The sequence below is a fragment of the Mustela lutreola genome, chromosome 15, assembly GCF_030435805.1.
Source record: "Mustela lutreola isolate mMusLut2 chromosome 15, mMusLut2.pri, whole genome shotgun sequence".
NCBI lineage: Eukaryota > Metazoa > Chordata > Mammalia > Carnivora > Mustelidae > Mustela > Mustela lutreola.
Genome location: NC_081304.1, coordinates 20,608,597 through 20,622,851, shown reverse-complemented (window position 1 = coordinate 20,622,851; position 14,255 = coordinate 20,608,597). Strand labels below are relative to the sequence as shown.

Below are 14,255 nucleotides of genomic sequence, written 5' to 3'. Positions count from 1 at the left end.
CAGTGGGCGTTGGCCTTTACAAAGGGTTTTCTCCTCATTAAAGTTAATACCACTTTCTAGAAGAACCCCTCATTACCCTGTTAGTTAGCTTCCCATGAACATTTCCCGGCCTCGTAAACTAGGAGTCCCGTTGAACTGACGGCCACGTCGCGACGTCTCCTCCGCCCCGTGCTGCCGAAAAGACCAAGTATCCTCAGTTCTTCAAAGGGGCCTGTCATCCAAGCCCAGACCTCAGCCTCAGCCTCAGCCTCAGGAGGTGTGGGAACCCACAGCCACAGTCTTGACTTTCTCTAGCTTCATCTCCTTTTATGGGCCCGGGGGCGGGGGGAGGTGTAGAGGAGGCTCCTGGGTTGGCCCCTGGGTGATGGAAGAGCAAGCCTAGTTATTGCAGGAAGCAGAGACCTCATGCCCAAGGAGACACAGAAGGCTCTAGAATGACCCTGGAAATAGGGCCATGGCGACCAGTTATCCCTGTTTCCCCAGGACTGTTCTGGTTTTAGTACCGAAAGTCCCCTAACCCTGGGAGCTTCTCAGTCCCATGCAAAATGGGAAAGTTGGTCACCCCAGACAGAGCAGAGCCCTGGGGGACAGATACACCCCCACTTCCTCCCTCCCTCCCTCCCTCACAAGGAAATCTGACTGGTTGTATAGCCCCGACATCAGCCAAAAAAACTAGAGGTCAGCTAACTGAGCACCAGCCCGTGGTGACACGTACCCTACATAGGAAGATATGTCTCCCAGGCCCTGTATGAGAAGTGGGGCAGCCTTTCTTGCGGCTGCTTGGGGACGGAGACAGAATGCCGGGGCATGATCACAGACCTCCTCAGGAGACACAGTCCGAACTTCAGAGTTTCAGCTCTGCTACAGGAGTTGTCTGGGCAGATGTCCAGAAAGCTTGACAAGGGTGGGTTCTTTTTCCAGAAAACCCAATGTACCAAGGGAGCGAGGCCTGGGAGAGGGGCCAAGAGCTGAGCCAGAGGACAGGTGGAGCTTCAACGGATGGGGCCTCATCAGGAGGAGCCCCATGTAACTTGCCTTCCAGGCAGCCCTGCGGTTTGGGGTCCTGTTGGCTCTTCTAGGGATAGCTTTTACCTTCTTGTCAGGAGAACAGCAGCAAGCTGAGCTCCAGCAGCCTTCCTGGTGTGGGACTCACAGCTCTGCCATGCATGGTCTCACTTCCCCCTCATGTTGCCCTGTGAGCCCAGGCTTGTCACCCCCACCTCAGAGCCAAGGAAACATCTAGAACAGCACCTGCTCGTAGTGAGTGCTCAGGAACGGCAACCACTATGATTACTGGTCCCCACATGGGTGGAGTCTTGCTGTAGTCAAGGTGACAAGGCTAAGAAGCTGTCACTGGGGAGTGTGGATGGGCTCTGAGCACCTGGGCCACCATCCCACAGGCCGGGTGCCTGTGTTTGGGGGCCTCAGATCTAGAACTCTCATGAGTCACCATGCCCTTCCCACACCCAGGAGCGTGGTGAGACCGGCACCCGCCCAACAAAATCCCAGGACCCATTGGCTGCCTCACCTTCTCCTCCCTGGAAATCCATGCCCCAGTGCAAAGGACGCAGCTGAGCTGAGAGCCCGGATGAGCCACCTTTGCCGTTCATGTTTCCCATCCATGTGCGTACAGGGCTCCACCCACGCCCTGCTAAGTCACAGCCTCCCGTGCTCTGGGCTCAGTGAGGGTTACCCTGGATCCACAGGACCCAGAAAAGCCACAGCAGCCAAGGCCTGGGAAACCTCATGCTGTTTACACACCCCTGGGGGTCACATGGGTTCCTAGGCAGGGCTCCACACGTGGGCTGCCCAGAACAGGTTTGTCTCCCCGACACAGACCAATTAATGACAAGTCTAATGGTACCTGCCATCCGTCGCTAAGTGCTTAGGACTGCCAGGCCTCGTACTGAGCTGTCTCCAGGCATTGTCTCATTCACAGGTCACAACAATCTCATGAGACTAGCATCGCCAATAGCCCCATTTAGTAGATGAGTAAACTGAGGCTTGGAATGTTTCTGGAGCCTACCCCTGCTCCAGCCCCACTTTGCCCTCCGGGCTCTGAACATCCATGGCAGTGACCAGTGGTTAATCTGCTGACCCTCCCTTCACTGATGTGCTCAAATTGTCTGGTGTTGGAGCCCTATCTTCCCAGGGAGACTTGTACATTCTCGAGGGCAAGGACAGACCTCCTATTTCTCTTGAAATATCTATTGTTCAAGCACAGTGCTGGTTTCCAGATGTCTCAGAGGGAAAGGATAAATGAATGAATGCTTCGCCTGTGGTGAATTGTGCTAATTAAGAAAGCAAAGGAAAGATTTTGAGGGAAGGGGAATATAAGAAAAGGGGAGAGAAGGAATAAGGTAGGAAGGAGAAAAAAAGTGGGTAGGGAGCTAGAAGAGAAAGACACTTCCAAAGTCAGTCTTACTCTCTCTACTGCTATACATAGGGAAACTGAGGCTCAGAGATGGAAAGAGATTAATTTTATAAAACATAGAAGTAATATGTTTAGGGACGCCTGGGTGGCTCAATCAGTTGAGCTTCCAACTCTTGGTTTCAGCTCAGATCATGATCTCAAAGTCACAAGATCAAGACCCACATCTGGACTTGGGCTCAGCAGGGAGTCTGCGGGAGAGTCTCTCTCCCCCTCCCCTCCTGCTCCTCCCCCTGCTCGTGCTCACTCGTTGACTTGCTCTGTCTCTTAAATAAATCTTAAAAAAAAAAGTAATATTAATCATTAATACTATGAGATAACCTCTAAATCATTCTGGACTATTTCCATTCTTCCTTAGCACTCTTCTTATTAGAACAAAATAATTACCTGGAACCTCTTATTGGCAAGAACCAATCTTGCTTAGTAAGTCTCTGAATTACTTTCCCTCCAGGACCTGCGTCCTCTGCTGAGATGGGCTCTGCACTGTCTCCAGAACATAGCCATGCTCTAAAAACCCTTTGCTCTCCTCCTTCCTGCTCTGCCCATCCTTCAAGGCCTCCCCAATTCCAAATCTCCCGTACACCCCCAGCCCTCCTTGATCTCTCCCTGTCCTGAGAACCCGAGAGCCTGCCCCACACGCACACTTGCCATGCCCAGTGCTGGGAGGGGCAGCACAGGCGTCGTGTCCCCAGCTGGGCCATCAGGTTCTTGAGGACAAGGCCTGGGATCCCACACTGGGTCCAGCTGCCTCTCCAACGTCCCCACTTCTCCATAGATGTGCCCCTGCTTCAGCACTGGGTTTCCCACACGCGGGGTGTTCAGTACCTATCTGTTGACTAATTGACCTGAGTGTGTGTCAATGAGCCAGGTGGCATCTTGGCATCAGTATCCACAAGATCAGAAATGCCTTGAAAAAAAAGGATTATGTTCACTCTGGGGAAATTCGATAAAATGTAATGTGTCCTATCATCTCTCTCTCTGCTATCGAGAAAAGAGCAATGACATGGGCATCTAAAAGTTTGAGAGGGCATCCTAAGCTTGCCCCTCGCTGCGCCGGTGTGGGCCCTGGCGGTGCTAAGATCTGGTCTGCCCAGTAGTGAGGAATTTAAGCTAGAACTCAGTTAAGGGTAGGTTACGAGGTTGAGACTAGGAGGGCTTCCTTACCCAGTGCAGATGCTCTGAAAATTTCATGAAAAGCTAGAGAAAGCTACATAGAGAAAGCACCCACAATCCCACATGACGGTGTGAGCGCCCGAGATGAGGCATCCCATACCCTGTGGAGTGAGCCCATTCAGACAATGCTCGGAGCAGGGGTAGGAGTTGGCTGTGACTGCTGGTCCGGACACAGCCTTGTGTGGTCTGTCTGCCTGCAGCAGCAGGAGGGAGGCAGCTCGGGCGGAAATCAGAACAGACGTCCATCCCTGCCCATCCCTGGTTGTCTCCGTGCACCAGCACGCAAGGGTGGGACACGCTCTCTGCACCCCCAGCAGCCCACCTCTCCTGTCCGGAGCCTCAGGCCAGAACGGAGAAAGGCGGACCTCAAGGGTATGGAGCACAGGGAGGAGCAGGACAGGGCAGGGCTGCCCCGCTGACTTTGTCCAGCAGGTAGTAATGACTCAGGTCGTTGGGGAGGGGTGCGACAATACTAGGGAAAAGAGCACCAGCATCCCAACAGGAATGGCCGGACCATGGCCTCTTCTTTGTCACTCACTGCTGTGTGGCCCGGAGCAAGCTGCTGCCTTCTCCAGCCCTGTGTTCTCCACAAAGAATAAATCAGAGGGACAAAGAATAAGCCATGGGGCTCTCAGACGTCTCACAGGTCATGCTTCTCTGCTCAGAGGGGTGTCTGGGGCCGGCACAGTTAGGCTGGGCTCCAAGAAGGGCACGGCTCAGCCAGGAGAATTCAGGGGCGCTCTACCTTCTGCCCCACAGCGAGCTTCCTTCCCTCTCCTCCCTGTCTGACCCCCCACAAGTCCTTGTCCCTGCCGCCCTGTATCATTTCAGCCCTGTATCCGGCACTGGGAGTCAGCTGGCCCTCCTGCCTTCGTCCCCGAGCTCCCCTCCCTGAGGTGGTCAGTCCAGGCTGGCTGGCTGCGGTCTGCCTCTCCCCACTCGGTCCTGGAAACTGCTCTCCTGAACTGTCACCAGGGTCAGGCCTGGGGACGAGCCAGCAGGGTGGTGGAAGCTAGACAAAGGAGGAGAAGCTGAAGGGGAGGAGAGGGGGCCCCCAGATCCAGACAGGGCAACTGAGGAAGGCTGGCTTGAGGAACTGAGGAAGACTGTCCCTTGTGGGGCCGCCCCAGGGGGGTACCCATGGGCAGGGCCGAGCCTGTGGGTAATGGCTACGCCCATCTGTTCACACAGGCCAGGGTCTGAGGTATCCCCATTTTTAAATATTTTAATCGTCCTGTCACTTCCTACCACTCAGACGCAGGAAGACAGACCTGAGACCCTTGATCAAACATCCGCACTAGCTAACCTCACAAGAACAGAGTCAAGTTTGCAATGCCAAGAGAACACAGTTTATTGGGTATATTTCCAGAGGAAACTAGTTTTGCATAGCATAAAAACAGTGAAGTCCAGAAACACAATATAAGAAGTATTTTGGTAGAAAAAAATCTGCTGAGCGGGGAGCCTCTCTAGGGAACGGGGGGGGGGGGGGGGGTCCTTTAAAGCTGAGAGCCATAGGCATGTCCTTCCCGAGGCTGGCTACAGCGGGCAGGGCTGCAGGTGCTCCCTGGAGGAGATGACTTTCCCATCTCTGATCTCCTCGGTGATGGTGCGGATCTGGGTGCTGACCTGGGGAGCCGGGCCGCAGGGCACAGCTGGAGCACAGGGCCCGGTTGAGACGTAAGGTCCCCTCATGGAAGGTTTGCATTCCGTAGCACAAGGGTGCGCAGGCAGCCTGAGGAAATGAAATCAATCAGAGGGCATTGGGCATGGGGCATGGGACTGAGATCCCCGTTAAATAGATTTAGGGGATAGAGTGACTATAGGTGGGTGACAACGACGAATGGCTTCAGTGCCTCTAAAAACCCCAAGGGCTACAGGGATGAAGACAAGGAGCCCCCAGCCAAGCACGACGGTTGGGGATGAGCTGTGGCAGCAGGAGGGGGCAGCTTGTCCCCACTGTGATGACCAAGCTGGGACGACAAGGGATCTCTAGAGAAAGGCTTTGAATAGATCCCCGTCCTCTGTGCACTAACCTCTGCAGAGACTGACACCCTCTCCGAGGCCCCGAGGGGTGGTCCAGGGAGCCCTGTCCCCACACCTGGCTCTCTGGGACCCACAGCCACTCACTTGCAGTCCTCGCCCTCCAGCAGGCGGCGGTAGGTGGCGATCTCTGACTCCAGCCGGGCCTTGACGTCCAGCAGGACCTGGTACTCCTGGTTCTGCCGCTCCAGGTCACACCTGATCTTGGCCAACTGGGCCTCCACGTTGCTGATCAGGCACTGCATCTGGGCCAGCTGGGAGCCGTAGCGGGCCTCAGTCTCCGTCAGCGTGGATTCCAGGGAATTCCTCTGTAAGGGGAGAGAGGAAGGGCTGCTCACAGGAAGTAGTCCCACCCAGATCCCCGAAGCCCCGGGTATCTCCAAATCCTGCCCAGGTATCTCCACATCCTGCATGATCACACCCCAGGATAAGTCCTGTGCCAAGGCTGGTGGGTCTGGGCTTGCCAGGAGCTGCAGCTGGTCCCTCAGGCAGAGGCCACTCACCAGGCTGTGCTGGGCCTGTAGCTCGATCTCCAGGGCATTGACTGAGCGTCTCAGCTCAATGATCTCCGTCTGACAGCACTGCAGCTGCTCCGAGCTGGACACCACTTGCTTGTTCAGCTCCTCGGTCTGAAACGCAAGAGGCCCCAGAGTGTGGTCAGACCAAGGGACGCTCCTTTCAAGGAGAACCACTGCCCCAGGAGCCTATGGTCCCAGGCGGCCCCAGCCCCACCTGGGTGTTGAACCAGGCCTCCACGTCTCTACGGTTGTTCTCCACCAGGGCCTCATACTGGCATCTCATATCATCCAGAATCTTGTTGAGATCCACTGGGGGGGCGGCATCTACCTCCACGTTCAGTCGGTCCCCAAGTTGGCAACGGAGCACGTTGACTTCCTGTGGAGGGGAGGCATGGTGGCACCAAGATTGTGGAAAGGACGCTGGATTGAGGGTACAGGAGGCTGGGTTCAAATCCTCCTCCCTCCGCGGCCGGCTGTGTGACCTCAGACTTGGATCTTAACTTCTCTGAGCCTAGGTCCCTTCATGGACATACACCTACCTCCTCTGGGGATACAGGAGAGTCAAAGATGATGCAAATGTCAGGCAAATAGAAGAAATGTTATCAGGCACTAACGTCCAGAGGAAGATTTAGTGTCATGGGCAGGAATATGGGATCTGTGTGACCTTAAGCAAGTGACTTAACTGCTCTGTGCCTCGTTTTTCTCATCTGTAAAATGGGACGATTGTGAGGATGAAATGAAGTGAGAACAAAATGCAAAGTATTTAGGGGTGCCTGAGTGGCTCAGGTGGTTAAGCCTCTGCCTTCAGCTCAGGTCATGATCCCAGGGTCTGGGATGGAGCCCTGCATCGGGATCCCTGCTTAGTGGGGTCCTGCTTCTCCCTCTGCTGCCACCCTCCTCCGCTTGTGCTCTCTTTCTCTCTATCAAATAAATAAATAAATAAAATTTTTTTAATGCAAAGAGTTTCAGATAGCTCCTGGCATACAGTATGCCCTCAACAGATGCCAGCTGGAGTTCCTATGGGAGCCATGGTCACCGTCGTTGTGCCCAAGGGTCACCCAGGTTGGGAAACGCTGGAAGGTTGCACAGCACCAGCCTCACCTCCTCGTGGTTCTTCTTGAGGCACAGGAGCTCCTCCTTCAGGGACTCCACCTGGGCCTCCAGGTCGGCCTTGCACAGGGTCAGCTCGTCCAGGATCCGGCGCAGCCCGTTCATGTCCGACTCCACCAACTGCCGCATGGACAGCTCTGTCTCGTACCTGCATGCGCAGAGCCCTGCTGAGTCTGCAGGGAGGGAGCCAGGCACAGGCTGCCCTCCATCAGCTGAGGGGGCTGACTTGGGGTCAGAAGCACAGTGAGCCTTTCCTCGGACCCAGAAGGGATCCAGGGCCTGTGCTGTATTCCCACTTACGGTTCCCTCTGGCCTTCCTCCCGGCTCACCAGCTCCCAAGGCCGAGGAGAGAGGCAAGGGAAAGCACAGCAGACCTTCCCCACTGGGGCCCACTCACTTGGTCCGAAAGTCATCAGCAGCCAGCTTGGCGTTGTCAATCTGCAGGACCAGCCTGGCATTCTCAGCCTTGGTCAGCAGGATCTGAGGAACAAGGGGCATCCCGTGAGCTAGGAAAGGCCCCGCAGGGTGGGGTGGGCGGGCGGGGATCACCCAGCTCACAAAGGCCATGCTTCTAAATCCCACCAGTACCCTAGGTAGCCCCAGCCCTGAGCCCATGTATGGAGGAATCACCAGTCCAGGAGGGCCACCCCTAGAAGTAGGCCCCAGAGTGGCACGGCAGGATGCCTCAGGGCGAGGTGGAAAAAACCAGGCCAGCCTGGATTCTGATTCTGCATCTAACACTCAGAGGCTGTGCAATCTTGGGCAAGTTACTGAACCGCCCTGATATTTAACTTCTGTATCTGTTAAATGGGTCCAGTAATAGCTATCTCTCCAAGATGAGGAATAAATAATCCAATGGATACCAAGCATCAGGCACGGCGCCTACATCCTGTAGTCGCTGGGTATAGGCTATTGCCCTTCCTAAGGCTGAGATGGTGAGGAGGGGAGAGGATGGCTGGCATAGTTATAAGCAAGCAGAGGACTCGCACAGACGTGTGGGTCTCCCAGGAAACCAGGACTCCAGACAGAAGAGCTTGCCCTGGACAGAGAATTCCCCAAGAGCTACCATCTCTGGGTAGTCTCTTGAGATGAGACAGGGACCCCCAGGGCTGGGGATGCTGGAGAGGGGCCAGGTCCCCGTTACCTTTTGCTGGAGCTCCTCAATGGTCTTGAAGTAGGACTGGTAGTCTGGGCAGATGTATGGAATCTGAGACTCGTACCACTCCCGGATGCGTTTCTCCAGCTCTGTGTTCTCCCGCTCTAGCTGGCGCACCTTCTCCAGGTAGCTGGCCAGGCGGTCGTTCAGAAACTGCATGGTCTCCTTCTCGCTGCCGTTGAAGGAGCCCTCGCAGAACCAGCCCCCACTCCCAACAAAACCAGAGGGGTGGCACCCAGCAGACAGGTAGGAGCCAGGAAAGCAGCTCCCAAGGCTGGACAGGCCCATCCTGATGGAGGAGGCAGACCCCACAGCTCCAGCAAGACTGGGGACCCTGCAGGAGCCCACAGAGCGGACGGAGGACACCCGAGAGAGGCCGCCTGCTGGGCTGCATAGGCCCTTGGCAGACCCAGAGGAGAAGACCGGGGAGCAGACCTGGGTGGCCATGATCCTAGCAGAGGCAGGTTATAATTTAGCAAGGAGCTTGGGTTCTAGGCTCCCAAGGCCTCTCTGGAGTATTTATACACATTCTCTGTGGGGTGTTGGCATGTTAGTCTTGGGAAAGCCTGTTCCTCTTCCAGAAAGCTAATCTCATTAGAATGTGAATTTTGCCACCCATCCAGAATTTCTTACCTTATAAAAAAATTTTTTTTTTTAAATTTCGTTTGCTAAGTCAGGACTCTCATCTGTTGTCATTTCCTGGGAGAATATGAATTTTATTGCCTCTTCAAAGTCTTTGCACCAGATCCCATAAATTGGGAGCGGCCTCACAAATGACATTTGGTTCCTCCTCTCTGTCCTGTGCCTTCCCCTGAGCATCCTGGTCACCCCACTTGTCACCCGCACCCACTTTCCCTGCACTCACAGGTGCTCAAGGATGCCCGGACCCCCGGGATGGTTAAAAGGGAACTACAATTCATGGAGCTCCTACGCGCCAGGCCCTGGTTACTTCCTCTATACCTCGCAACAGTCCTGGGAGGTGACCGATCTGTCTCCATTTCACCGACGTGGAAACAGACGCCAAATGGCCAAGAACAAGCTTGCTCAAGGAAAACAGGCAATGAGTGATGGAGCCTGGAACTGAGACCAGGGCTCTCTGATCCCAGATCCTACACTCTTGTCCCAACACTTCTCTCCTACAACCAAGGGCAACTGTAGGCACCCAGAATTTAGGGACCAGAAACCTAGGTCTGAATGGTGACTCTGTCATGTGAGCATATGTCCCTTTCTGGCATGCCGGAACATCCTCATCAGGATGGTGGAGGTCATCAGCCTACCCTGCCTGCCTTACACGGATACGAGGAACATCAACAGAACAGAAGTAAAAGTGTTTTTGAAAGCCACTGTGCCCTATAGAAATACTGCTTACACGGGACAGTCCTTGGTGATGGTTTATGGCTGTGGCCGGCCAAGGACCACAAGTGTGAGCCCTCTGAAGGGTTGCTTTGGAAGGCACTTTCCTTTGTGACCCACAGTTCTTTGAACCTAGAGGAGTAGAGACCTCGATCCTGGGGCAGTCTGCCCTGACCCCCTAGTCCCCAAGTCATGGGTCCGTACAGACTCTTTGGACAGGGGAGGAATAATAAGGACAAACAAAGAGCTGCCAGGGCGACCAGCGGGATGGGAGGGGCACTCGAGAAGTCACGGCCCCGGGGAAGTTCCTTCTTCCGCCTCACCAAGTGGGACTTCCCAAGGCTCCGGCAATCGGCTTGCTCTTCTCCCACACGGACTTGGTCTGCAGGGTTGGCGTTTATGGAAGCGTTTATGTGCTTCTGAAGCTGTAATTTAGCAACCTCTTAAAACGCTTTATAAGCTTCTCTCTGGAATTACTCAGGAGGGTTGGCTGTGGGGCACACGCCTCGCCCAACACAGTGGGCACCTTGACGGGAGGCCTGAGAGCAGCCCCTCCTGGGAGTGAGAGCGAGGACCTTGGGCTCCTACAGCAGCTCCAGCGTCCCTGCTGTCCCAGCACGGCCTCAGGGTTTCTGAGCCTCGGCCCTGTTGACATCGTAGACTGCTGAATTCTTCGCGGTGGGTGCTTAGTTGTGATTCCACCACCTGATGCCAATAGCCACGTCCTCCCCCAGCTGTGACAACCCAGACTGTCTCCAGACATTGCCGGGTATCCCCTGGAGGCAAAACGACCCTTGTTTGAGAACCACTGGACCATCAGGACAGGAACGGGGGCTCTGACCAGACCTCCTACAGACACTGCCTTTTACTCCTAGGAAAACCGGTGCCGAGTCTGGGTCCCTGCGGGGCCCAGGCAGGCAAGTCCTTAAGGCTTCGATATATTTCATGGGCGACACGGCACTCACTCTCAGGGCAGCCCTCACCGAGCCCCGAAGCGGCTCTTCTCTGGGGTGTCTGGCTGTCAGGCATCTAAAAGGGATGTTTTCATTTTCTGGGGTTTTTAAGCCCCTCTGCTGTGCCATCTGTATCTGAAGGTGACGCCAGGTTTCCTTCAGGGCAGCTGCTGCTCTGGCTTTTCCCATCACTCTCAGCTGCTGTGCCAGGAGGACCCCCGAGGTCCAGAGTCCAGGCAGGTGTCTTACAAGCTGTGAGGAAAGGCACATTCCCCTTCTGCAGAGAGGACCAGAGAAGGGCTTTTGGCCCCCCTAGGTCCCTTGCCTTTTTTCCATGTTGTAGGCCACAAGGCCACCTCTCGGAGGAAAGTGTGGAGGAGGTCTCCTGGGAGGAATTCCTCTGCTCTCTTCCACCCAGGAGCCAGGACCATCACGTGGAACAGATGTTCTACCTGTGTCAGGGAAGAGAAGCCGGGACTCACAGAGCTGCTTATCTCCCAGCACAGGCCCGGAGATCTGCCCATTCCACTCCCCAACCTTGGAGAAAATCCACCTGTTTGGTCTGAAGTAAACCAGGAGTCCCACTCATCAGGTTTTATTTCTAACGTTAATCTAAAATACACTGGGCTAAGAGTCAGGGCCTGGACTCCAGGCCAAGCTCAGCCCCAAACTCCTTGAGTGAGCCCCGTCCACTCTGGACCCCAGAGTCCCAGTCTGAACAGGAAGGGCCTAGACAAGGTAAGCTTGAGGCCCTTCCGTCTCAGACATTATAGGCCTTTCCTGTGCAGGGGCCCAAGCGTCACCAGATATGTTGGTGACTCTCACCACCCCTCACAACCACCATCCTTTTCTTTGCCGCTGACCTACAGCATAAAATAATAAAGAATAAAAGAATACAGCAAAAAGAGTAAAAGAATAAAGTTATGGATCATCAAGCTCATGACATAGAGTTTCATCTCTTATTGTTGTTCTGTTTCTGCACCCTCCCTTGGACCCCAGGTCACCCTTTGCCTCCAGCCTACACAGCACAAGACTATGGCACGAGCTTCCCCCTGTCCTTCCCTCATAGGCAGAAGCCACACTGAGCCACCTCCCAGGGCTGTTTCCCAGGAGCCCCCATTCGGAGGGACAGCGTCACCGGGATGACGTGTGGGCAGCCCAGCATGTCCAAGATGGAATGACATCTCTGGCCACCTGAGCCAGGACAGACTTGCAAAAAAAGGGGCTCCAATAGTGTCAGGCTGGACAGCAGGGGGGCCCTGGGCCTGAATGCAGCCAGACCTCGGCTTGAGCCACTCAGCCACTCTGAGCCTCGGGTTTCCCCAAGAAGCACCACATTCACGGGATTGTGAGAAGTCAATAGAGGGGCGCCTGGATGGCTCAGTGGGTTAAAGCCTCTGCCTTCATCTCAGGTCATGATCCGGGGTCCTAGGATCGAGCCCTACATTGGGCTCTCTGCTCAGCAGGGAGCCTGCTTCCTCCTCTTTTTCTGCCTGCCTCTCTGCCTACTTATGATCTCTCTCTCTCTGTCAAATAAATAAATAAAATCTTTAAAAAAAAAAAAGAAGAAGTCAATAGAAACATGCATGACAAATAGGAACTGGAGTCATGGACTTAAGAGATCAAAACTGTTCTTAGGGGGAGCCTGGGTGGCTCAGTGGGTTAAAGCTTCTGCCTTCAGCTCAGGTCATGATCCCAGGGTCCTGGGATCGAGCCCTGCATCAGGCTCTCTCCTCAGCGGGGAACCTGCTTCCTCTTCTCTATCTCTTCCTGCCTCTCTGCCTACTTGTGATCTCTGTCAAATAAATAAATAAAATCTTTTTTTAAAACTTTATAAATAAATAAATAAATAAAATCTTTTTTTTTTTAATTATAAAAAAAAAAACCTGTGTCTAAATGTGGTCCATATACACTATGGAGTATTATGCCTCCATCAGAAAGGATGAATACCCAACTTTTGTAGCAACATGGATGGGACTGGAAGAGATTATGCTGAGTGAAATAAGTCAAGCAGAGAGAGTCAATTATCATATGGTTTCACTTATTTGTGGAGCATAACAAATAGCATGGAGGACAAGGGGAGTTAGAGAGGAGAAGGGAGTTGGGGTAAATTGGAAGGGGAGGTGAACCATGAGACACTATGGACTCTGAAAAACAATCTGAGGGGTTTGAAGTGGCGGGGGGTGGGAGGTTGGGAGAACCAGGTGGTGGGTATTATAGAGGGCACGGATTGCATGGAGCACTGGGTGTGGTGAAAAAATAATGAATACTGTTATGCTGAAAAGAAATAAATTTAATTTTTAAAAAAAAGGAAAAAATAAAATACTCTAAATCTTGAAAAAAAAAAAAAAATCCTGTTCTTAGAGCCCATCTAGTCTGAGTGTTATATCCATGCTATATCCAAGGGCACAAACCACTCACCCTGGCTTCATGGGATAGTGACCAAGCCCAGCTGTGCAAGGGAAGACTGTGGCTGGGACTGTGTCCAGAGCAGCAGGAACCCCTAGATTAGCCCTCTGACCCTTATTCTAGAAGCTTCCAAAGCCACCTCCACTTCCTGCTGGCACAAAGTGCTGGGTTTAGGGCTATGGAGCTGACAGGATGCTCTCTGCCCACCGTAGCCCCAGCTTCAGGGTCAAGAGGCAAAAAGGAGATGCTGCTGTGGGAGCATGAAACACCCTAGCTTTGCCCAAGCCCACCTTGGAAGGCCATCAAGTTCAAAATCAACCACTGGATTTGTGGGTCCTCCTTTGGTAAAAAGAAGTTTCCATTCCCAAATGAGCTTCCGTCTGAAAGCCAAGGTTCTCCGTGGGCAGCAACCCAAGAAATCAAGCCTGAGTCTCCCTCCCAGTGGATCAGTCCCTTCGACGTGGAAGGGACTAGGCACAACCTGTCAGTGTGCCTGAAGAAGAAATCAGCGTTCCTCTTTTCCTGCTTCTCAGGGCTGTGGTTAAAAGGTGCCAGTTGCCATCACCAAAGGCATCAGAGGAAGCAGACAATGGACCATGGGGCAAACAGGTCACCTACAAATGGGCACCCAAAGGAGTAAGATCATTGTAGAAGCACAATGTCTCTCTCTCTCTCTCTCTCTCAGAGTGGACTGCTGGCTTATGCTTGAGCTTCCCAGCTTTCTCCTGGTACTTATTTGATCTCTGACACCCATACACACAGGTTCTGCAGAATTTCCCACTCTAAGAGGCATCTAAGAAATACTGATCCCAGGAGCACCTGGCTTGGCTCAGTCAGAAAAGCATGTGACCCTTGACCTTGGGGTCGTGAGTTCAAATCCCATGTTGGGTATAGAGATTACTTAAAGAAACAAAAACTTCAGAAAATATTTTTTTAATAAAAATAATTTTTAAGGGGTACCTGGGTGGCTCAGTGGGTTAAAGCCTCTGCCTTTGGCTCAGGTCATGGTCCCAGAATCCTGGGATCAAGCCCTGCATCAGGCTCTCTGCTCAGCAGGGAGCCTGCTTCCTCCTCTCTCTCTCTGCCTGCCTCTCTGCCTACTTGTGATCTCT

At 53.6% G+C, this 14,255-nt stretch overlaps 1 protein-coding gene across 1 annotated transcript; it reads right to left on the bottom strand.

Annotated features, from left to right (window-relative positions):
- Window positions 1–5,140: 5,140 nt before the first annotated feature.
- Window positions 5,141–8,875, bottom strand: KRT36 (keratin 36). Its single transcript, XM_059148228.1, has 7 exons — window positions 8,417–8,875; window positions 7,670–7,752; window positions 7,264–7,420; window positions 6,377–6,538; window positions 6,148–6,273; window positions 5,732–5,952; window positions 5,141–5,336 (listed from the first exon to the last, which is right to left on the bottom strand). The coding sequence occupies exons 1-7, from the start codon at window positions 8,873–8,875 to the stop codon at window positions 5,141–5,143; spliced, it is 1,404 nt and encodes a 467-aa protein (XP_059004211.1).
- Window positions 8,876–14,255: the final 5,380 nt, after the last annotated feature.